At 44.8% G+C, this 22,740-nt stretch overlaps 1 protein-coding gene across 1 annotated transcript in view; it reads left to right on the top strand.

Annotated features, from left to right (window-relative positions):
* Positions 1 to 22,740, top strand: part of DLST (dihydrolipoamide S-succinyltransferase) — a 1,212,631-nt gene that overhangs the window by 1,143,043 nt on the left and 46,848 nt on the right. The window contains exon 13 of the mRNA XM_044064453.1: positions 8,766 to 8,933. Coding sequence (XP_043920388.1) covers positions 8,766 to 8,933 — 168 coding nt within the window. The remainder of the gene's footprint in view (positions 1 to 8,765; positions 8,934 to 22,740) is intronic.

The following is a 22,740-nucleotide window of genomic DNA, read 5'->3' as shown; positions in this document are numbered from 1 at the left end:
GTCACCATTTTGAATTTTGGAATGTCCAGGTATGTGTTCAGAATCGATAAATCCAGTATTGGCCGCCAGGCCTTGTCCTTTCTGGGTACCAAGAACAGTCTTGAGTAAAAATCTTGTCCTTTTTCCTGTTCTGGTACTGGCTGAATGGCCCCCATATCCATGAGGGACATAACCTGTTTCCATGCCTCTGCTCATTGATTTTTTGGCAGATCTGGCCAACCATTTGCCATTGGCAGAGTGTGGAAATGGAATCTGTATCCCTGTGATACTATGTTTAGTACCCAAATGTAATGACTGCAACAGTGAATGCACTCGAGCATCTACATTTATGGTAAGTGTACACAACTGTACTTTCTTCTGAATGTATATTTCCAACTTTTAGCCTACATGTACACATTAATGTCTGGCATGTTGGTCTCTTGCACAGTTGCTTCTTGTCATCTCCATTTGAGCCTATGTTCACATTTTCAAAATATTTTGCTTCAGTGAAAACATTCAAACAAAAACATAAATAACATTTTCAGAACCCCCATCACTTTTAACTTAGAATGACCAGAAAAAACTATGTGCATTTTTAACAAATGAAGTTTACCCCACCAGATAGGAGCATTTGCCCAAGATCAACGGCTGCACCCAGAGCCTTTACCTAAACTAAAGTTAAAGTTATCCTTGCTGAAGGGCATGTTACAACCTGCATTCCAACTTACAGTAATTGCTTGTCCATTCCTTTCTTATCTTTCTTACTAGATGTGAAATATAACTTGCATGCTTTCAGTAAACATTATTAGCCTCAAGAAAAAGTGCACTGCCTACCTTTAAATAAATTAATTGTGTAGTGTTATACTGAATGCATTAAAGTATTAAGGCCGATAGGGAGGCAGAAACCTTAATCACTTACCATAGGTTATAACTTCATTTATTTATTTTTACTGAGTTGCTTGTCAATGTACCTTTAAGTGTTGGGCTGTACCTTTGTACAATTCACACAGTAGATAGTATTTGTACGTCTCATGGTTAATTGCTTGCACCTGCATGCTTCCCATGTCCAAGTTTTGAAAAACAAAAACAGCTGTTGACTTTGCAGATGCTTGAGTGAATCTTTGTAATATTCACCCAGAACATACCGTTCAGCATCATGAAATTTGCAAGCAAATGTTATGAACAAAAATTGGTTTACTTATAGTTGCTTCTTCATTCTCCCTCTAAACATTAATGGTATAAAGTTGGATACATGCTTTACAGTTCATCCACTAGTCTAACACAGTTAACAAAGTTCCAAGTCTTTCTTAGCCACTTCTTGTAAAGTCACATTTCATGTCTATTCCTGTATCTACTGGGATTAATACTTTCTTGTCCCACATTTATTCACGTATTGCACAGTGTAGCTGGTCTGCTTTCAGATCCAAACCATCTCCAACCACCAGTCTCTGGTTCAAGTCCAAGGTACTCCTGATTCTTCAGCTCGTGTGCTTTTTTTTGTCACTCAAGTATTTTACTTTGCCAGGGAAACCTTTCAGTTGGTCCAAAGTGTCTGTGTTTTTGTTATTGTTAGAAGAATGATAAAAATAGTCCTGTTCTGCTTGCTGGTTCACCCTTTGTTGGCTTATCTTTTTAGTGTGTTCTGCATCCAGAAATGTCTTTGATCTTTAAGGAAAAAGATTTTGAAGAAAGCTGGACAGAGCAGCTTGAATCTCACATGTGCTTTGACATTCCATGACTGCCCTGGTAAACTTGCTTCTCTTCTGCTTGAAGGACAGTACATTGTCATTTTCTACAGACACTCTGCTGTCTATAATTTTTAATACTTTTCCTTTCAGCAACAATTTTGTCAGGGGAAAGTTTCTGCTGGTATGATAGCATACATCTAGCACAGTCTAAGGCTTGTTTGCTTTCTCGTGGCTAGCTTTGGAACATGCACACAATGTGCCCTCTCTATTAACAAATCTTGATGTGGCGCACCTGTCCAGTACCTTGTATGTAATTTCACAGTTACTGCAACAGAATGGTGAAGACTTGATCCAGAAAAAAAAACTAATTTTTAATTACATACCAGGACTTGGTATACATTGGGTGCATTTCTTCCTGTCTATCCCTCACATGCATTCTTGAATTCCATCCTTGTATTTTCTTGCTACATCTTCAGAAAAACTAATGTCATCTTCTTTGCCATCTGTAATAAATTCTTGTTACCTCCCTTTAGGATTTTCTCTTTTATCTTTAGCCTCACTTTATTCTCATGGCTTTTTGATTCTTGGATTGTTTTTATTTGTTTCTGTCTTAACCCACACCCACCTCCTCCCTTTTTCAGTGTTGTAGTTAAAAGTCTTATGATCTTTCTTTATACGACTTCTAGCAAAGACAGTGGATCATTTTTAAAAAACAGGAAATTGTATGCTCACTGCAATTTGCATTGCATCATTCTCCTGACTCTGATGCTGTTTTTTTTTTTGTTCATAGGTTGGTACTAGGCTGTCAGCCGTAGGACCTATACAAGCCTAGCCATAACAATTCCCTGGCTATTTCTTCCCACAGTATTTACTTCCCTGGACCCCTGTCTAGCAGGGTGACTGACGTGATCCCCGGGGTGAATTTCCTATCTCCCATCAAATCATCAAGGTTCCTTTTCAAGAGGGCCAAAGAGACGCTCTACTTGACATGCATGGGCAGTCTATTCTGGAGTCTGGGGAGTCTCTGGGTCAGGAACCTATCCCTCCAGCATGTTTTGTTCATTGTGATGACAAGGTTTAGATCCCTGGAGCGTGTGTCTCTGAGGGATTAAAATTTCTTTAAGTGTAGCATGTCCAACAGCTCTGGGTTTGACATGGCCTTGTATGTTAAGCAGAGATCACCTTTGAGTAGACGATATGCGACAGAGTATAGGTGGAGTTTTTTTAGAAAGTCAGCAGAGGGCATCTGCTTTAGGCCTGTGATTCTTTTAGTGAGGTATTTCTTCAGCCTTTCCAGTTGTTGCAGATGTCTTGAGAGGTACATGCCAAACTGGGCGTTGTATTGTATAATGGGTCTAATGAGGGATGAGTACAGTGGGACAATGACCTACTTTTTTCTGGATGAAAAGCCCTTAGTGATGAGGTGTGCCACGTAGAAGGATTTCCTGACTTTTGTGGCGATGTGGTTATTGAAGGTGAGACCACTGTCTACCTGTGTCCCTCAGTCTGTTATCACACTTTCGGTGTTTAGTGTACTGCCACCTATGTGGTAATTCATGGGTACATGTTTTTTCCCAAAGGGGATAATTATACATTTCTTGGCATTGAGCTTGAGCCCATGGCTCTGGCACCAAGCATCTGTTGCTGTAAGGCCCTTTTGTAGAATATCCACATCGTTTGGGGATTCAATAATGACTCCCAGTTTGCAGTCATCTGCGAACTTTGTTAGCCAGAGTCCCTTAGTGTTGGCCTGTACTTCAGAGAAGTAGATGCCAAACAAGAGCAGTCCCAGGACTGAACCCTGAGGTACTCCACTTGTCTGGAGCTGGATTTGGAATCAGCTACTTTTACAGTGTGGGTTCTGTCAGTAAGCCGGTTGGCAACCCATCGAGTGACATAGGGATTAATGCCCAGCTTAGTAAGTTTATCTATGATTCCAGAGTGGGGGATGGTGTTGAAGACCTTGGCGAGGTCCAGATAGGCTGTGTGGACCACCTTACCCTTGTCCATGGCTCTGGAGACTGATTCGAAGAAGTCATTCCGGTTCAGGAGACAAGATCGGCCCTTCCCGAACCCAAACTGTGTGGGGTCCAGTGTTTGAAGGTTACCAATGTCTTTGTTTATAAGTTCCATGATAATACGTTCCATGGCCTTGCAGATCAGGCTCATCAGACTGATGGGGCGGTAGTTCCTGGGATCCAAGGCGGATTCCTCCTTCTGGAGTGGGATAACTGTAACTGTGCACCACTCAGTGGGCACAAAACCTGAGGTGAGGCTATGATTAAGCATGACACTTAGGTGAGAGGTGCAAGTTAATTTTGTAGTTCATGTAGTAAACAGCCTGGGATGTCGTCTGGTCCCATGGATGCTGTATTCATAGCTTTGGAGAGTGCGTTTTTTTACCTGTGTGGCTGTTAACTGAATTTGGAAATGTTTCGGCATTGAGCTGGGCCCTTTAGGGGGTTGAGAGGTGGGTGAGGTTTGCACTGAATCGATCTGCCAGGATATTGGCAATATCCTTGGGATCAGTATATGTAATGCCTTTCTGTTGTAACTCAGAGCAAATCTGAGCATTGCCATTTAGATTCTTGGCATAGCTATAGAATGCCTTGTGGTTATCTTTGGCAATTTTATTTAAGTAACTAGCTTTGGAAGATTTTATGAGGGATCTCCGCTTCTTACTGAGGCTGGTAAGGGTGTTTTTTGTATCCTGGGATTTTCCTCTTTTCTGCAACAGTTTCTTCCTTTTGTTGTAAAGTTTGTTTATGCAAGGGACCACCAGATTGGCTTCCTTTTGTTGGAGGAGAGTGTCTTGGTTCTGTTGGGAACGGCACGATTCATGCACGAGTGGATGTGCTCGTACAGTGCCTTAGTGCAGGATTCAGCAGTTGAACTTTCAGTTCCCGTCTGCATGGGCGTCATGAAGTTTGTCACTTCTGACTTGAGTCACATGAAGTTGGCTTTGGAGAAGTTTTTTACGGAGGTTTCCTTACTGGGGGATGAGGGTGGGATGTGGATGTCAAGGGTGATTAGCTTATGGTCAGACCTGACCAACGAGGGGGTGACCATAAGAGTGGAGCATCGATTTTCCATGTTGGTAATGACCAGGTCTAGGATATTGAAGTCCCTGGTGGGAATAAGGATTAGTTATTCCCGGGTGTTGAAATTTATGAATTCCAGGAACCGTTGAGCAAAGGTGTTGGTACACGAGTAGTTTTCCCAGTTAATGGCAGGGTAGTTGCAATCACCCAGTATTAGGGTGTTTGGTTGCATCTTAATACTTTCCAGTATGTTAAGAAAGTTCTAGTGAGAATCTTGGGGCATGGTGGGGGATCTGTAGCAAGCTACAATTTGGATTGCAGTCTTACCTAATGTTAGTTGCACCTGGAGAATTTCAGACGCCTGGTGTTGTGAATATCCTTGGTGAATATGGACACCCCTCCACCTTTAGTGTTTCAGTCCTGGTTTGGTGGCCGAAAAGTGTGGTAAGAGTTGTAGCCTGGTATTGCAGGAGTGCTCTCTGGAGCCTTGAACCAGGTCTCAGTTACTGCACAGATATCGATGTTCTCCATTTTTAGGAGTGCCTCAAGAGAGTGCATTTTGAGGTTTAGACTTCTAGCATTGAGTAGCATTACCTTCAGATTTTGCATGCTTGTACCGGTTATGGTGGTGGTTTTGTCCTTTGAACTTTGCCTAAAAAAGGCACTATAGGGGTGGTAAGAGCCTTAGCCAGTAACCTGAATCCCAGGGGCGACAGATGCAGACCATCTCTGGCAAAGCATCGTGGTCTGTCGATCATGTCGTCCCAGGCAGACAGATACTGGATCCCCTTTGAATGACACCAGAAGCTTAGCCAATTGTTGAAGTCAATCACTTTGTCCTTATACTGTGGTATCATTCTGGGCGAAGGCAGGATGCTACTCAGGGCTAGGGTCATACCTGCCTGTGCCACATGATCAGAGAGCTCTTCCATGTCTCTTTTCATGTAGTCCAGGGAGGTGCGTCTCTAGTCATTCACTCCAACATTGACAATGACAGTCATATTTGTACTTGTTGTGGAGTGACTTTAGCCTGACTTCTGTTCTCTCTGCCATATCTTAGTCTTGCTTGGGACTTGCATGTTAAGCAACTCTAGTTAGGTAAAAAAAATCCCTTTCTTTAGCAAAGGATCCATTAAGTGGCAAACTTTGTACTTTGGCAGGAAGAGAGCAAAACTAAGCAAAAGAGGCTCTCATGCCTCAGTTTCAAACCTTCTGGAGTCACCTTAAGTGCGTGGAATTAGCACTTGGTGTAGAAATGTTTGCCACGTGTGAGTTTTGAGTTTCTGTGCCTTTATCTGCAGATGCCCTGGTGCCAAAGAAGAAGTAATTTGCTGCTTAATGCTCAGTGGTCAGGTGTGATAATGCTGTTAGTCATCCATTATTTAAACATCAGCTGCTGTGGCCTCTAATCTGATATGTAATGTTTTCTCAACAAAGTAAACTTATGCAAACTGGTACCATGTGTACCCTTTTTTAGCCATAACATAAGCTACATGGGCAGTGATGAATGTGTTTTGTATGGATAGCGCAGTAGTAATTCAGTTAGCTTATTTTTGGGAGGCAGGAAGAAACTGGAGCACTTGGAGTGAAGCTGCATACATAGGAGGAACACGGAGAATCCTCTCTAACAGTAAACTTATGATCTTCTGTCAGTCATCAAGTGTGACAGTTTAATTCTCGAGGACCATATTTTCAGTACACTTTTTTAAGTTTCTAACATAAACGGGGAGGGGGAGTCTCCTGATGACATACTTCATGCATCAGATCTTTGAGGGCATGGCTTGCTCTCACATTTCTGACTATTTGTTCTTTCCATGTGACTTTTCCCTGCAGCATTTTTTTACCCCTGAAACAAGGGAAGATCCACGTATGGCCACTATAAATTGTAAAGTAACACACGGAGTGTTTGGATGATGTGCTTTTTGCTAAAGGAACTATGTAGTACCCCCTATTATGAGGAAGGTTATTTTCACTAAAGAGATGGCCACATTAGCAGCTTGATGTAAAGTTGTGAATGCTGTAGATCTACACCCTGGCCTTTTCTGAACTTAGTGTAGCATCCTCAAGAAACAGCAGTTTTGAAATTGAAATTCTGCAGAGCTTAACAGTTTAAACACTTCTGCATCATCCACATTACAAGATGTGATGATCTGCAGCAGAAGTAAGGTAGTAATGATTATGTGGACAGGCTCCTGATGGGTAAGAATCTGCAGCAGAAGTAAGGTAGTAATGATTATGTGGACAGGCTTCTGATGGGTAAGAATCTGCAGCAGAAGTAAGGTAGTAATGATTATGTGGACAGGCTCCTGATGGGTAAGAATCTGCAGCAGAAGTAAGGTAGTAATGATTATGTGGACAGGCTCCTGATGGGTAAGAATCTGCAGCAGAAGTAAGGTAGTAATGATTATGTGGACAGGCTCCTGATGGGTAAGAATCTGCAGCAGAAGTAAGGTAGTAATGATTATGTGGACAGGCTTCTGATGGGTAAGAATCTGCAGCAGAAGTAAGGTAGTAATGATTATGTGGACAGGCTTCTGATGGGTAAGAATCTGCAGCAGACGTAAGGTAGTAATGATTATGTGGACAGGCTCCTGATGGGTAAGAATCTGCAGCAGACGTAAGGTAGTAATGATTATGTGGACAGGCTTCTGATGGGTAAGAATCTGCAGCAGAAGTAAAGTAGTAATGATTATGTGGACAGGCTCCTGATGGGTAAGAATCTGCAGCAGAAGTAAGGTAGTAATGATTATGTGGACAGGCTCCTGATGGGTAAGAATCTGCAACAGAAGTAAGGTAGTAATGATTATGTGGACAGGCTCCTGATGGGTAAGAATCTGCAGCAGAAGTAAGGTAGTAATGATTATGTGGACAGGCTCCTGATGGGTAAGAATCTGCAGCAGAAGTAAGGCAGTAATGATTATGTGGACAGGCTCCTGATGGGTAAGAATCTGCAGCAGAAGTAAGGTAGTAATGATTATGTGGACAGGCTCCTGATGGGTAAGAATCTGCAGCAGAAGTAAGGTAGTAATGATTATGTGGACAGGCTCCTGATGGGTAAGAATCTGCAGCAAGTAAGGTAGTAATGATTATGTGGACAGGCTCCTGATGGGTAAGAATCTGCAGCAGAAGTAAGGTAGTAATGATTATGTGGACAGGCTCCTGATGGGTAAGAATCTGCAGCAGAAGTAAGGTAGTAATGATTATGTGGACAGGCTTCTGATGGGTAAGAATCTGCAGCAGAAGTAAGGTAGTAATGATTATGTGGACAGGCTTCTGATGGGTAAGAATCTGCAGCAGACGTAAGGTAGTAATGATTATGTGGACAGGCTCCTGATGGGTAAGAATCTGCAGCAGAAGTAAGGTAGTAATGATTATGTGAACAGGCTTCTGATGGGTAAGAATCTGCAGCAGAAGTAAGGTAGTAATGATTATGTGGACAGGCTCCTGATGGGTAAGAATCTGCAGCAGAAGTAAGGCAGTAATGATTATGTGGACAGGCTCCTGATGGGTAAGAACGCAGGACAATGATAGCAGTCTACTTTCCGACTAAATATGTAATCTGCTCTTTAGCAGCGGATTGTGCCTCATGCCTCCAACCCCACACACACACACACACACACACACACACACACACACACACACACACACACTCTCTCCTTCTTTTGTCCTAGTTAGTCCTGTGTGCTGCATGTGTAATTAGATTCCTGCCTTTACATGGTGTTATACTAGTGTCAGACTGTGCACATTTATTTGTAACCAAGCACAGCACATACTATCCTGGTGGATGGTCTATGGTGAAGCAGAGTAGAGAGTTAATGGTCGTTACACAGTGTTACACAGCTTTTTGACCTGATACAAGATATGTTCCCGAATATCTACTGTTGTGGTAATGTTTTCCATAGCTGTTTCTGAAAGTACGTAATTGCATACTACTTTGGAAGGAAAAGAACTTTTGAGTTTGCAACATGTATATTTTCAGACACTTTGTTATGTTGCACTATTTAGTAAATGAATTCTAGGCAGCAATAATCATTTTTTAATGTCTCCTCCTACTAAGGCTCGTAAGAATGAGCTTGCCATTGAAGATATGGATGGTGGAACCTTTACTATCAGCAATGGAGGAGTGTTTGGATCCCTGTTTGGAACTCCCATTATAAACCCACCACAGTCTGCAATCCTGGGCATGCATGGCATCTTTGATCGACCAGTAGCAGTTGCAGGAAAGGTGAGTGACATATTAGGCAGCAGTTGCTAAAGGCGAGTCTTTTTACAAATAACATTCTGTAGATGTCAGACCTGCTCTATAAAAGACGGATTTTTCTTCTGTAGTCCGTGTTTATTTACTATCTGTAGTTACAAACCTGTTTGTAATATCACAGTTTGCTTTTGTGCAGACTTTATCTCAGAATTACTTATAGCTGACTGGTGAAGAGAGGTCTTGTTCTGAGTATACCTTGATACACTGTAAAAGAAGAGTTCAAAGCATTAACAGTCTGCTTGAGTGAGTGGTTGAGTAACATATCTTTTTTTTTTTTCTGCCTGTGTACCTGTCATTCTCAGACTCGTGGCCCATCTGATGCCCCTATATCTGTCATCCTCATACTCCTGATCTATCTGGTGAACTGTGAATGCAACATCGTTGGACTTCTGACCCACCCGGTGTCCTGTGTGCACATTATTAGCAGACCCCTGACCCGTAGGGCAGCATGTGTGTACACTTCATTCTCAGACTTTTGACCTCTCTTGTGCCTTGTGTACACATCATTGCCAGTCTACTGTCCCATCCTGTGCACTGTCTTATTCTCAGACTTCTAAACAATCTGGTGGGATGTATGTGTGTTATACTCAGACCCCTGACCCATCTGGTGCACTGGGTACATGTCAGTTTCAGATTCCTGACTCATCTGGTTCCCAAGGGTACATGTCAAACTCACACTCCTGACCCATCTTGTGCCTTGGGTACATGTCACTCTCAGACTCCTGATCCATCTGGTTCCCAGGGGTACATGTCGGCCTCAGATACCTGATCCACCTGATTCCCATGGGTATATGTCAGCCTCAGACTACTGCCCATCTAGTGCCCTGGTTACATGTCAGCCTCAGACTGTTGACCCGTCTGATGTCCTGGGTACACGTCATGATCAGATGTCTGACCCATCAGGTTCCCTCGATACACGCCATTGTCAGACGCCTGTCCTTTCAGGTGCCCTGGGTACATCATTGTCATAAGACGCCTGACCCACCAGGTGCCTGTACACCGCTCAGCGGGGTTCAGTGATGCCCTGTATAGACATAATAGCCTTGAAAGTTAATTTTCTCCTAGACATCTGTTAGTGAACTCTCCCAAGCTTCCCTGCTGCATTGCTGAGAACTTCATTATGCACTGAGAAGCATTGCCATAATTTTCATCCCTAGCCTTCAACAGAATAAGCCCCTTTGTTAATCCTAGAGAAAAATCTGGTCAAACTAGCCTACTCCCCAATAGATAGTTATGGTAAAAACCTACCCTAGTGGACAGTCAGTTTCCAACCATTTCTCCGGCCAGCCTGATTGACATGGGCATCTTGAGGCAACAGAGTAATTACCTTATGCATAGTAGCAACCATCTACTCCTAAAACAAATACAGTACGTGGGACATGCAAATTACACTATGAATTTGGAATCAGTTCTCTCACTTAACAACAAACTGGTCATCAAACAGGTTGTCAGCACACAAAACAAGGTACAACACATAAACCCACATACTTGGAGATACTCAACAGAAGCCTACCAAACGATCAGTGACGATCCCAACCTCAAACAACTTGCACACACTGCAAAGCAAATAGAATCCACTACACACAACGCACACATCAGTGTGTCGGCAAGTAAGCCGTAATGCAAAGCACCTCAACACCAAATGTCCTGATCATGCTGGCTCCATAGTGAGACACACAGATGTCCCCTCACCAGGCTGGACAAGAAAGTCATGGTCAGCTGCTTGTTGGGTGCCAGGATCCGTCATAGCATTCGTGCACTCAAGTCACTCTACAATTACCAGTATGACTGTGTCATAGTACGTGTTGGGGTGAATGATTTGAGACATACCTCTGTGGACTATATGAGAAGAGATATAACTGCACTCACAGCTTGTATGTCCCAGGCAGGTATATCCCTAGCCCTAAGCAGCATTTTGCCTTTCACCCTGGAAGATGCCAGAATATACACAAAAAAAGACTTTTTAACAATTGGCTTACCTTCTGCTGTCGGTCCAGGGGCATCCAGTATCTGTTATCCTGAGAATAAATGGTTGACGGATCACGCTGCTTTGCCAGATGTGGTCTTCACCTGTCTCCTCTAGGCTTTCGGATATTGGCAAAAGCACTTGCCCCCCCCCCCCCCAGTGCCTTTTTAGGCAATGTCAAAACAACAAAATCTCCAATGTAAAAAAAATCCACTCAAGACAAATTCAAGGTTATTCTGCTTAATTCTACAAGCCTAAGCAGGAAACTGCACTTCCTGGAAGCACTCCTGACCTTGGAAGATGCTGATGTCCATGCAGTCACCGAGATATGGTTCAAGGCCGTAGACAGCATCCCCAGCTGTGCAAGGCTGCAATGCCTTCCCCATGTTCAGACCTCAAAATGAGTGTGGAAGAACCAAAGGTGGAGGTGTATCCATCTTCATTAAAGCTAAATACACCACAAGACTGGTTAAACAGTGTAACTCTCTTGAGCTACTCCAAGTCCAACTAACTATAGGTAAAGCACTTAACCACGTCATTGCTAGCAACAGGTCCCCCACCAGGAACCAAGAGGAGCACACCACCTACCTGGACTTACTAGAGTCACATGCTATATAGCCAAACACTTTGGTCTTGGATGATTTCAACTACCCTTCCATTGATTAGGGGACATACAATGAGCACAAACATGCTTGCCCTGAGGTTCCTGGATTTTGCCAATACAAATACCCTGGAACAGCTAGTTTGCACCCCACTGCTACCCCATTCCAAGATTCAACATTGTTGGCTTTCGAGAATATAATAGGTAAGCCTACTAGGCAATTATATAAAAAGTTTTAAACCCCATGCTAACTTAGCCAACAGTGATTCCTATGCAGAGGAGAACACAAATGCCCTGTATAACCACCTAAACAACTATATAGACTTTGCTGTACTTGACCGGATCAAAACCAAAAAATAAACGGCCAGCCCTGGTGGACCTAAAGTGTAAATAGATTATATAACAAAATAAAGAAACTGATGTCTAAGAACAAGAGAGAAGTTACGCAGCAGAAGAATTCCCTCCACATCTTCAGCAAGCAAATCTGATATCTTGTAAAGTCCTCTAAAGCTAGTTATAAAGCTAAATTAGTATTCTTGCCTAAGGATAATCATAAGGCATTCTTTAGCTATGTCAGAAATCTAAAACGGAATGCCCAACTTTGTGTCGAACATGTAGTGGATGGTACCTCTCATACTGAACCTGAAGAAATTGCCAGCCTGCTAGCTGCTGACAGATTTGGAGCAAACTTCACCCTCCCTGTCCCCACCAGCCATACCCTAAAGCATACCTGACACCAGTCCTCTACCTAGTATCTCCAAAGAGCAGGTCATATCCGTGCTCTCCAAGGCTAACATCCCAGGCTGCTTCCTAGACGGTCTAAAACAAGACCTAGTGGAACCACTTTGCTCTCTCTCTAACCTCAGCTTGAGCACTTGCTTTGTTCTACCAGACTAGAGAACAGCAACAGTAATCTCTTTGCACAAAGGGGGTCCATCAACCAATCCTGGGAACTATAGACCCATAAGCCTAACCAGCCTTATCTGCAAGGCCACGGAGAGAATCATCATGGACCTCATCAACAAGGACATAGGCGACCTTCAAACTCTTTGACCTGACCCAGTCTGGCTTTAAGGGTAGATCATGTTTATTGAACCTGTTGGATGACTTTGAGAATGTCACCAAAGCTCTGGATATGAAGGCAAAACAGTACATACAGCCTATTTTGACTTAGCCAATGCTTTTGACACAACCCTCCCACTCAGGTATCATTGAGAAACTCTCCCAGCTGGGATTAGCCCATACGTCCGTAGATGAGTAGCCAACTGGCAAGTTCAAAGCTGGGGATTCCACCTCTACCAGTAGACCAGTTACCAGTGGCATACCACAAGGATCTGTGCTGGGCCCCTCTATTGTTCAGAATCAATTTCTCGGAAGTTCAGGTGAAGGTAGATGACCTGTGGCTTACCATGTTTGCTGATGATTGCAAACTGGGTGCAGTCATTGAGTCCCCAAACGATGTTAACATGCTACAAAAGGGGCTAACACAGACAAATGATTGGTGCCAGAGCTACGGACTAAAACTAAACACAAAAGTGCATTATCATCTCCTTTGGCAAAGAGGAAGTCCATGCAAATGGCAATATTGACAGCACCTGGTACACACCTGTGAACCCTCTTAAGCTCAATCCCAGTGGTGTGAGATTTGAAAATACAGATTGATAGCAGTCTAAACGTTGATCACTGTGTGTTCACAGTGGTAAGGAAAGCCTTCTACGTTGTGCATCTCATAAGTGATAGCATCAAATCCAAGACTAAGGATGTTATAACTCCTCTGTACTTGACCCTCATCAGACCACTAATAGAGTACAAGACTCACTTTTGGATGTACCTCACCAGACACCTGCAGCAGCTGTAGAGACCACAGAGGTTTCTCACCAGAAAATTCAGGGCCCCCAAAACATAACCTACATGGAAAGACTGAAAGCCCTGTCACTGTGTTCTGTATCCTACAGGCTGCTGAGAGAAGACTTGTGCCTGGCCTACAGAGCATTCTCAGACCCTGCCCTAATGGAAAAAATGCTGCACATCCTCAAGTCAAGTGGGACAGGAGTCCGGCACTCCAGGGATCTCAGCCTAGCCTGTGACATAAACACCTGTGACATAAACGGAACAGACTGGAGAGAGAGGTATATCATCCAGAGTTTGTTGCTCCTCTGGAATAAACTCCCAATTCACATAAAGCAGAGCTCCTCAATAATCCTGTTCAAGTGCAACCTAGACAATTTGATGGGAGACCGTAAATTCACCCTGAGGGTGGCATATATGTCCCTCATGAATGGGGGCAGTTGGTGCCGATCATAGACTCGTTTTGCAAATAACGACCATCTAACCAAGGTCAGTTAGGGAACACTGGTATAACATGGCTAGGCTTGTAAAGGCCTTAGGGCCATTAGCCTAGTAACCTCCTATGAACTTCTGACCCATCTGGTGCCCTTTGTACATGTCATTCTCAGACTGCTGACTATTCTGGTGCCCTGGGTAGATGCCATTCTCAGACTGCTGACCCTTCTGGTGCCCTGGGTAGATGTCATTCTCAGACTGCTGACCTATCTGGTGGCCTACATGCATTCTCAAAGTCCTGACCCAGTGGTCTTTTTCTTGCTTGAGGTTATTCATGCTGTTTTCCTGAGCCCCCCCCCCCCCCATCTCTGTATGGGGCAGTCCATTGTTTTCTCCTCCATGTTTGACAAAATATACCTTAACATTTTGATCCTGCTTACTCCACACCAAAGGGAGTGATTACAGATGTTCTTCGTGTTTCACTGTTGCAGCCATCACATTTGAGTTATACCTGCCAGGGTAGCCCTCGGCCGGCCCAAATACCAGAGGCTTAGTATTTCTGCATCGGTTGCTGTCGCTTCAGTACTGACGTCAGGTCATCAGTAGTATAAAGTAAGGCAACCGACGCCATTATGTCAGTCTTTTTTGCCGTGGAGCCTAAAGCAGAAGCAGTTCGCACGAGTGCTGGTCGGCTGCTACTTGAGTTTCGCCTACCGATTTGAAGCTGAAGTCTTCTAAAGCCAAGCACCCCGTTGGAGATTCTTTTTTCTTGCACAAACCGATGTTAGAAAAAGTTAATAAGTGTCTTGCCTGTAGAAAGCAAATACCACACCGAGACTTTCATTCTTACTGCATCACTTGTTTAGGCCCAGACCACGACATCCCCTGCTGTCGCTTCTGTGCTTTGTTCAGTGCCAGAACTATCCGTCATTGGGCCTTTATTGTAGATGAATATTTTTGCTTACAGTTCTCGAATTCCGATATGGCTTCGGTAAGCCATCCAACAGCAGATCTTCTGAAAAAATATAAAGATAGAGACAGACCGCACAGGTCCAAACCTGCCGACGACGCTTCTGTTAAGCTAGTCGTCAGTCCTCCGGTACTCAGGCACTTTCGCAGCCCCTGATGCCCGCTTCAGTTGACTCACAGTCCCCTACCCGAGACTCTTTCAGAGTCCAGTATGCCACAAAATTCTTCTTCGTCTACGGATCCTGTGGTTGTCTCTACCTTGGACGGGTCTGAAGCCGCTGAGCAGGCACTGAGTTCTGAGGAAGTCCTTCGCACCACTGAATCTCGACACAAACCGATGTCTTCTTTCGCGACTACCGTTCTTTCGAAAACAACCAAGTTCCTTAGGCCCAGGGTTCGAACGACACCCAAGAAACAGACAACCCACTCTCAGGCGCCTGCTTCCTTGCCTCAGTCTCAAATGCTTAAAATGGTGGAAGACCTTGTCATGCTGATCCGGGGAAGCCAAGCTACTCTCAGAAAGGAAAAGAGATCTGTCCCCAGTAGTTCTGTCTGAACAAGAATCAGATAAATCTGATGCATCTGACTATAAAGACATGCAACCCCGCTCCTCTTATGAGGATTCTGATGCAGAAGAATCCATTCCTTCAGCCTCTCCCCCAGAGAATTTTTCCTTTGGGGAAACCCTGCCTACTTTAAGGGAACATTTCCAGTGGGAGAATCAGGAGTACCCTCAGTCTAAAAAGAGACTCGGGTAATTCCTAGATCTTCCACAAGACAGACCCTTGGCCATCCCCCCAGTCCCGGATGTGGTGGATGATGTTTTCCTTGAATCCGGCTTGACTCCTGACATCTGCTCCCAGAAAACCAGACCGGTACTACAGAGTCCCTGACTCGCACAGATATCTTTTTAAAAATACAACCACTGACCCTGAGGTCATTTCTCAAGGCCCAAAAAGGATTAAAGCAGCCACAGCAAAGAATCCCCCCCCCCCCCCCCCGATAGGGATTCCGAACATTGGACAGATGGGGTAAAAAAGTATACACCTCAGCTACTCTTGCTATCAGGGCACTAAATTGTCAGTTCCTTATGCTTAAATATCAGCAACATACCTTGGAACTCCTTAAACAAAAAATGTCTTCCTTTCCTGCTTGGGCAGAATCTAAAGATTTGCAAGACTTAATGCATTCTGCAAGTCAAGTAACTAAACACACTTTGCACTGTGGTTTTGACGCCCTAGAAGCTTCTTGCAGGGCAGCAGTCACTGGATCTGTAATTAGAAGACATGCATGGCTTAAGGAACAACCACTGCCAGACCATGTCAAATCTAAATTGTTGGATGCCCCCTTGCACAAAGATAACGTATTTGTCACTAAGGCAGAAGAGGTCTTACAAAGATGGAAGAAAAAGCAAAATCTATGCAGACAGTTAAGTGTTGCTTACAGGTCCTGCCCCCTAGGTTTAGCAGGCATTGCCTCTCCAAACAGTGGTCCTTTCCTGCTCCGAGTAAACCAACCAAACCTAAGCCCCGGGGAAACAGACCCCCTAGACAGCAGCCCCAGGGATTGCAGAGATCTAAGCAGTGGACTACCTCCACTTCAAAACCAGGGAGTTCTAAGCCACCCCCTTATGGTAAGAATTCACAATGACTCACCTCCTCCACCCCCCCCCTCCCTGCCCACCTTCACTTACCCCTAGGAGGAAAACTATCCTTTCACTCAAGCACCTGGGCCACCATTACCAAGGACCAATGGGTTCTGAACATTGTGTCTCAAGGATACAAATTTTCCTTCCACACCCTTCCAACCCCAACAGGATTCCCAGAGCTTACCACCAAATCAGTGGGCAGAGGCTCAAAAGCAAATCCTTTCCCTGCCCTCTCTATGAGGGCAGTAGAACACGTTCCTGCAGAACAGATAGACCAAGGCTTCTACTCCAGACTTTTTCTGGTGCACAGAAAAGAGGGCACCTGGTGCCCATCCTCTATCTATCCATTCTAAACACCTTCCTGGTGATCCCAAATTTCAAAATGCTCACCCTCCAGCAGCTCCTACCCATGCTCTCCAAGAACGCTTGGCTAGCCACCCTAGATCTAAGAGGCCTACCTCCACATTCCTATCAGGGAATCCTGCAGGGTCTCAGCACTTTCATTTTTCTGCGCTTCCCTTTAGCTTATCTACTGCTTCCAGGGTTTTCACAAAATGTCTGGCTCCGGCTGTTGCCTTTTGCCGACAAAGAAATATTCAAATTTACCCATACTTAGACGACAGCCTTATTCAGGCAGACAGCCAGGAGAAAATGCTCAAGCACCTGGCCTTTGTAAAGACCCTACTAACCTCCCTAGGGTACACAATCAATGAAAAGAAATCCAAACAGATGACCACCCAAAGGATAATCTTCCTGGGAGCAAGTCTGGACACAGCATCCCAAATGGGCATACCTTACACCAGAGAAACGCATTTTCCTGACAGCCTACTTCTCTCAACTAGCCACCAGGCCCCAGCTGTCTGCAAGGAAGATCCTGCAAGCTCTGTGGTTCATGGTATCTTGCATATTACTCACTTCATATGCCAGAATGCATGTGAGGAAACTTCAGTGGTACCTAAAGAGCCTTTGGTATCAACACTCTCAAGATCTGGAAACTCTTCTACCTATAATTCCTGCCTCAGAAAAGAATTTCTTTGGTGGGCAACAGCATGCTCCCACAACAAAGGACTGCCCTTCTCCCCAACCCCCAGCCACCCAGACCCTCACCATAGATGCGTCAGACTATACTTGGGGTGCACACCTGGAGGACAGGTCCAATGGAGCCCACAGCAAATCCCTCTGCACATCAGTCAAAAAGATAGCTTTCAAGCCTCTTCTCTCTCCAGGGGTGGTTCTGATCAAAACAGACAACACCACTGTCATGTGGGACATCAACAAGCAGGGAGGGGCACACTTCTACCCTCTATGCAGGCTGGCCATGACCCTTTGGCTCACAGCCACTTCCATGCAACTACACCTGTTAGCATAATTCCTACCAGGCTCCCTCAACTCTCTGGCAGACCAGTGAAGCAGAAACCTTTTGGACCCACACAAGTGACAACCGAAGTACCTTCACCCTAATAACTCAGAAATGTGGAACCCCGAAGGTCGACCTCTTCGCCTCCCACACCCACCATCAGCTCAGTAGATTCTGCACCAGGTAGCATCACTGCATGACTTGGAAAGTGGATGCCCTGTCCTTCCCCTGGGTCAGTCTGTTGGTCTGTGCCTTTGTCCTTCCCCTGGGTCAGTCTATCGGTCTGTGCCTTTCCTCCCCTATCTCTCATTCCCAGGGTACTGTTCAAACTAAGGGAGGAAAAACCAAGGACCGTTATATATAGCTCCAGACTGGCCCCGACAACACTGGTACCCCTTGCTGCGCAGCCTGTCCCCACTGCCTCCATGGCATCTTCCTCAGATTCCAAACCTCCTGACCCAGAGGGAAGAGGAATTCATGCATCCCCAATTGCAAACACTCAGTTTGGCAGCTTGGCTTATTCCCTAACCCCTAAGCAATCTGCCATCCTCAGTAAACAGGTTCTGGATGTTATGAGTGAGGCCAGATGTCCTAGCACCAGAAAGTCTTATGCAGATAAATGGAAAAGGTTCTGCACCTGGATCCAGGCTAAGGGAGCCAATATGGCACAGCTCTCCGTCCGTACTCAACCTGGATTACTTCATGACCTACTACACAGTGGTCTCTCTTTCTCCTCTATAAAAATTCATGCCTCTGCTATTTCTGCTCATTTTCCCACTGAGCAGCCCCTTTTCTCACACCCTTTGATCAAACAGTTCTTCAGAAGGGCTAGCAACTTGAGGCACCCAGAAGGACACCAACATTAGCTTGGGACCTTAACTTTGTCTTGGAAAAGCTCACCCTGCCCCCTTTTGAACCAGCTTCTTCTGCAGAACTAAAATTTCTCTCCTGGAAGACAGCCTTCCTTTTGGCCATCACTTCAGCCAGAAGAGTCTCTGAGCTGCAAGCACTCATGGCTGTGGAACCGTTCATCATCTTCCATAAAGACACGGTATCCCTCAGAACTAACCCATCCTTCCTGCCCAAGGTGTTATCCAGTGTGGCTCTCAACCAATCCATTCATTTGCCCACCTTCTTCCCTAATCCCCAGAACAAGGGGGAAAGGAGTCTTCACTCCCTAGATGTGCATAGACAGCTCAGATTCTATCTGGACAGGACTAAATCCTTCAGAAAGTCTAATAAGTTGCTGGTTAGCTTTTTGCTACAAGGGCAGAAGGCAAAGCCATCTCCAAGCAAACCATTTCCAAATGGTAGCATACTGCATTCATTTCTGCTACAAACAGCATGGAAAGCCTCCCCTCCAAGGAGGTTAGGACACACTCCACCAGAGCAGCCTCCACCTCTGCAGCTTTCTTCAAAGGAGTCCCCACCAGAGACATCCTGGAGTTCTGCCACCTAGGCATCTGTTCACACTTCTGCCAAGCATTACCACCTGCGCCTCTTCTCCAAATCCAGGGCAGGGTTTGCCTCTGCATTCTTGCAGGACATCCTAGCCATCCCCTTTCCTCAACTTTGGGAATCTACACAAATGTGATGACTGCAACAGTGAAACATGAAGAACATGGTACAGTTGTGTAGACTTACCTTAAATGTAGATGTTGGAGTGTATTCACCGTTGCAGTCCTGGATGTCCTTCAAGGATGCATCTGCAGTCCTAACATATGGGTTGTCCTGCCTCAGGCAGCCCTTCGGTCGGCCGGATTCCAAAGTCTGGGTCTGGCCTCGGCTGATGTCGCACTTCACCCGACGTCATAGCTGCTGTGAATTGGGTATAAAGGCATCAGCCGACGCCATTTTCCTCAGTCTTTGCAGCCCCCTTATTCTCGTTCGCCTTTTGTTACTATTCTTCCTTGCTGTTCTCCTTTCCTTACAAGGGACATATTGATATTTATTTTCTACTGATGGGGTTCTTCCACCAGAACCTGGCCTCCTACTTTGGGGGCTCCTGACAGTTTAGGGCAAGAAAAACTGATGTAATGGCGTCGGCTGCCTTACTTTGTACTACTGACAACCTGACATCAGTCCTCAAGCAACGGCAACCGACGCAGAAATATTAAGTCTCTGGTATTCGGGCCGGCCAAGGGCTACCCTGGCAGGGATAACCCAAATGTGATGAGTGCAACAGTGAATGCACTCGAACATCTACATTTATGGTAAGTATACACAACTGTACTTTTCCTACTCTGACCATTTCTAAACCTTCGGATCTCTCCACTCACTCAGATCCTATTCTGTGGAAATCTGTCACCTCAGGCTCATGATAGATTTTCCCAAAGCCTGCAACTCTGAGGCTGCACTCCCCCTTCCTTCAGGACACACCTCAAAGTCTTCCCTCAGGTGTCTAGCAGCTTAACAGAAGCGGATGTGGCCAAGATGATGAGAAAATTTCTCAGAACCCAGATTCATTTGGGTTTTATTCGGTCTCCATCTCCCATAGGACCAGTGAACCTACCTACTGTACAACTCCAGCCATTGACTCCTACTCTGATCAGTGCAGTGGTTTTGGACCCATTATTTCTGAGTTTCTTTGATTTGATAACCTGGCCCTCTTCACCTTCGACACCTATGACCCAGATAGGTGGCAACTTTGATCCATAATGGTCTCAGGACAGTAATGTCAGTGCCAGGGGGATTGGCCAGGATCAACTCTAATGTTCTCAGAGCCATCACTTCCAGTTGGAGCCTCAACACTTTTCATCTCCGATACGACTCCTGCTTTCAGCCAGGATCCAGTGGGGGTTGGGTTTCATCCTACACAGGCTTCTACCAATCCAGTGAGGTCAAGACTGGGTTCCTCTATGGCTTTAGTTTTTGAGGTAGTGGAGACAGCATTCTCTGCTTCAATGGAAATGACATCATTAGCCCCCTCGAGTCCACTCCATGCTCAACTGTGTATTGTGGGGTTTTTTATTCTGTCCTATCAGGACATTCAGTCCTGTCAAGCCTTGAGACTGTCTTCATTCTAGACTCTGCTGGCACTTCCCAGTCCTCTCTGAAACTTCCCAGTGGAGAGCCCCCTGGGAAGACGGATGTGTAAGAGGAAACACTCCCCACAACAGTCTTAACAAAGACACTGACTTTGATGAAGGGGAAGGGACTCCAGATCAACCCTTGAGGACATATTCGGTGAAATTCTCCAGCTTTTAAAAAAGAAAGATGGTTGGTCTTCCAATTCCCCCTTCCCAAGATGAGTCCATGTTCCCTGATGCTTTCAGAGCTGGCTCAGCTATGACTTGGGTAGTTCCCCTGGTGGATGAGATGGTAGATCCTATCCCTTGCTGGGCTTGGAAGGATCTGGATGTCACTGAGCCCATACTCAAATGCCCTAACAAATATTTTCAGAGGGAGCTGATCAAGTAGTTTTCCAGTACCCTTTCAGAGTCTGTGGAGGACAAAAAGATTTCTTTCCAACTGGCCACCATCCAGTCGTCTTTTATTTATTTATTTATTTATTAGACATTTGTTAACTGGGTTGGTCCAGCTGAGCCGAATGGCCCTTTTTCAGTGGACACCCGAAGAGAAAAGCTCCAGTTGACAGAAATAATAACAGTCTATGATAAAATTTTATACAAGGATCAAAAAATAAAAATTTTAAATGGTAATATACAATATTAAGAATATGAACACACATAAACAGCTAGTAATATACAGAATGTATGTACTTGAACAAAAAAACAAAAATTGCAACGAAATATAGATTTTCATGATCAGTGATGAAAAGCAAAGTACCTGGAGTGTACAGTATGGCAGGACAGAGTTTATTTATTTAAGATATAAATTGCACAGTGAGAGAGCACTCTTAATTTAATGTTTCCATGACATTGATTGTGCTTGCCTCAGAGGGACATCTAGAGCTGTGGGTATAGGATCAACTGTTAGAAGACACCTGGATGCACCTTTGTGCTTTTGTGGAGCCCTTCAAGGCTTCATTCATAATTGACCACTTTGATGGATCCACCTTATTTGGCCCCATGGGGAAGGAGATTGTCTCTAGGAGTGATCAAAATGGGAAGAATTTATCTGCCATGGGAATCTGTTTTTCTACCCCTCTAAGGTCTTTCTGTCAAAGCTTGAGAGGCAGCAGAAAGATGTGGTCCAGAAAGATGTAGGGTCTTCCCAAGACTGCTATGGAGAAAGACTCCTTGTGGCATAATGGGGGATTTCTAATGGAAGATGCCGCCCCGTGGCAGAGGCAGCCGCAACACTAGGGCTTCAGAGCTCCTTTCTTGGAGAAGCCCTTTCAGTGTCCGTGAAGAGTTGTCCGACTGCTGCACTCTGGGAGTAGTCAGGAGACTGATAATGGCTATCCAGGCTTGTGGGTGCAGGGATAACAAAGAAACTTGGGTGCAGAATATAATATCCAGAGGTTATTACATACCATTTTTTTCTTCTCCCTCCTAAATATAGCAAATGAATTCCTGACCTTCCACCCAGTCAGAGGAAAGAGGCAGCTATAGAATTACAAAAGCTGCTGGAGAAGTCATCCAACCAGTTCCACCAGATCAACAGATCTAGAATCTACTGACCTTCCACCCAGTCAGAGGAAGGAGGCAGCTATAGAATTACAAAAGCTGCTGGAGAAGTCATCCAACCAGTTCCACCAGACCAGCAGATCTAGAATCTACTGACCTTCCACCCAGTCAGAGGAAGGAGGCAGCTATAGAATTACAAAAGCTGCTGGAGAAGTCATCCAACCAGTTCCACCAGACCAACAGATCGAGAATCTACTTGAGATTTTTTTCAGTGCCAAAGAAGACAGGAGACCCAAGACCAATTCTGGATCTCCAGAATCTAAACCAATTCATGAAATACTTGAAGTTCTGTATGGTCATCTTTCAGTCCATCTTGCTACTCTTATGGAGGGACGATAGGACGTGCTTGCTAGACCTC

Source organism: Protopterus annectens, chromosome 2.part2, assembly GCF_019279795.1.
Source record: "Protopterus annectens isolate FY-2018-M chromosome 2.part2, PAN1.0, whole genome shotgun sequence".
Classification (NCBI taxonomy): Eukaryota; Metazoa; Chordata; order Ceratodontiformes; family Protopteridae; genus Protopterus; species Protopterus annectens.
Note: the sequence above shows the minus strand (reverse complement) of the source record. Positions and strands in the feature narration are given on the sequence as shown.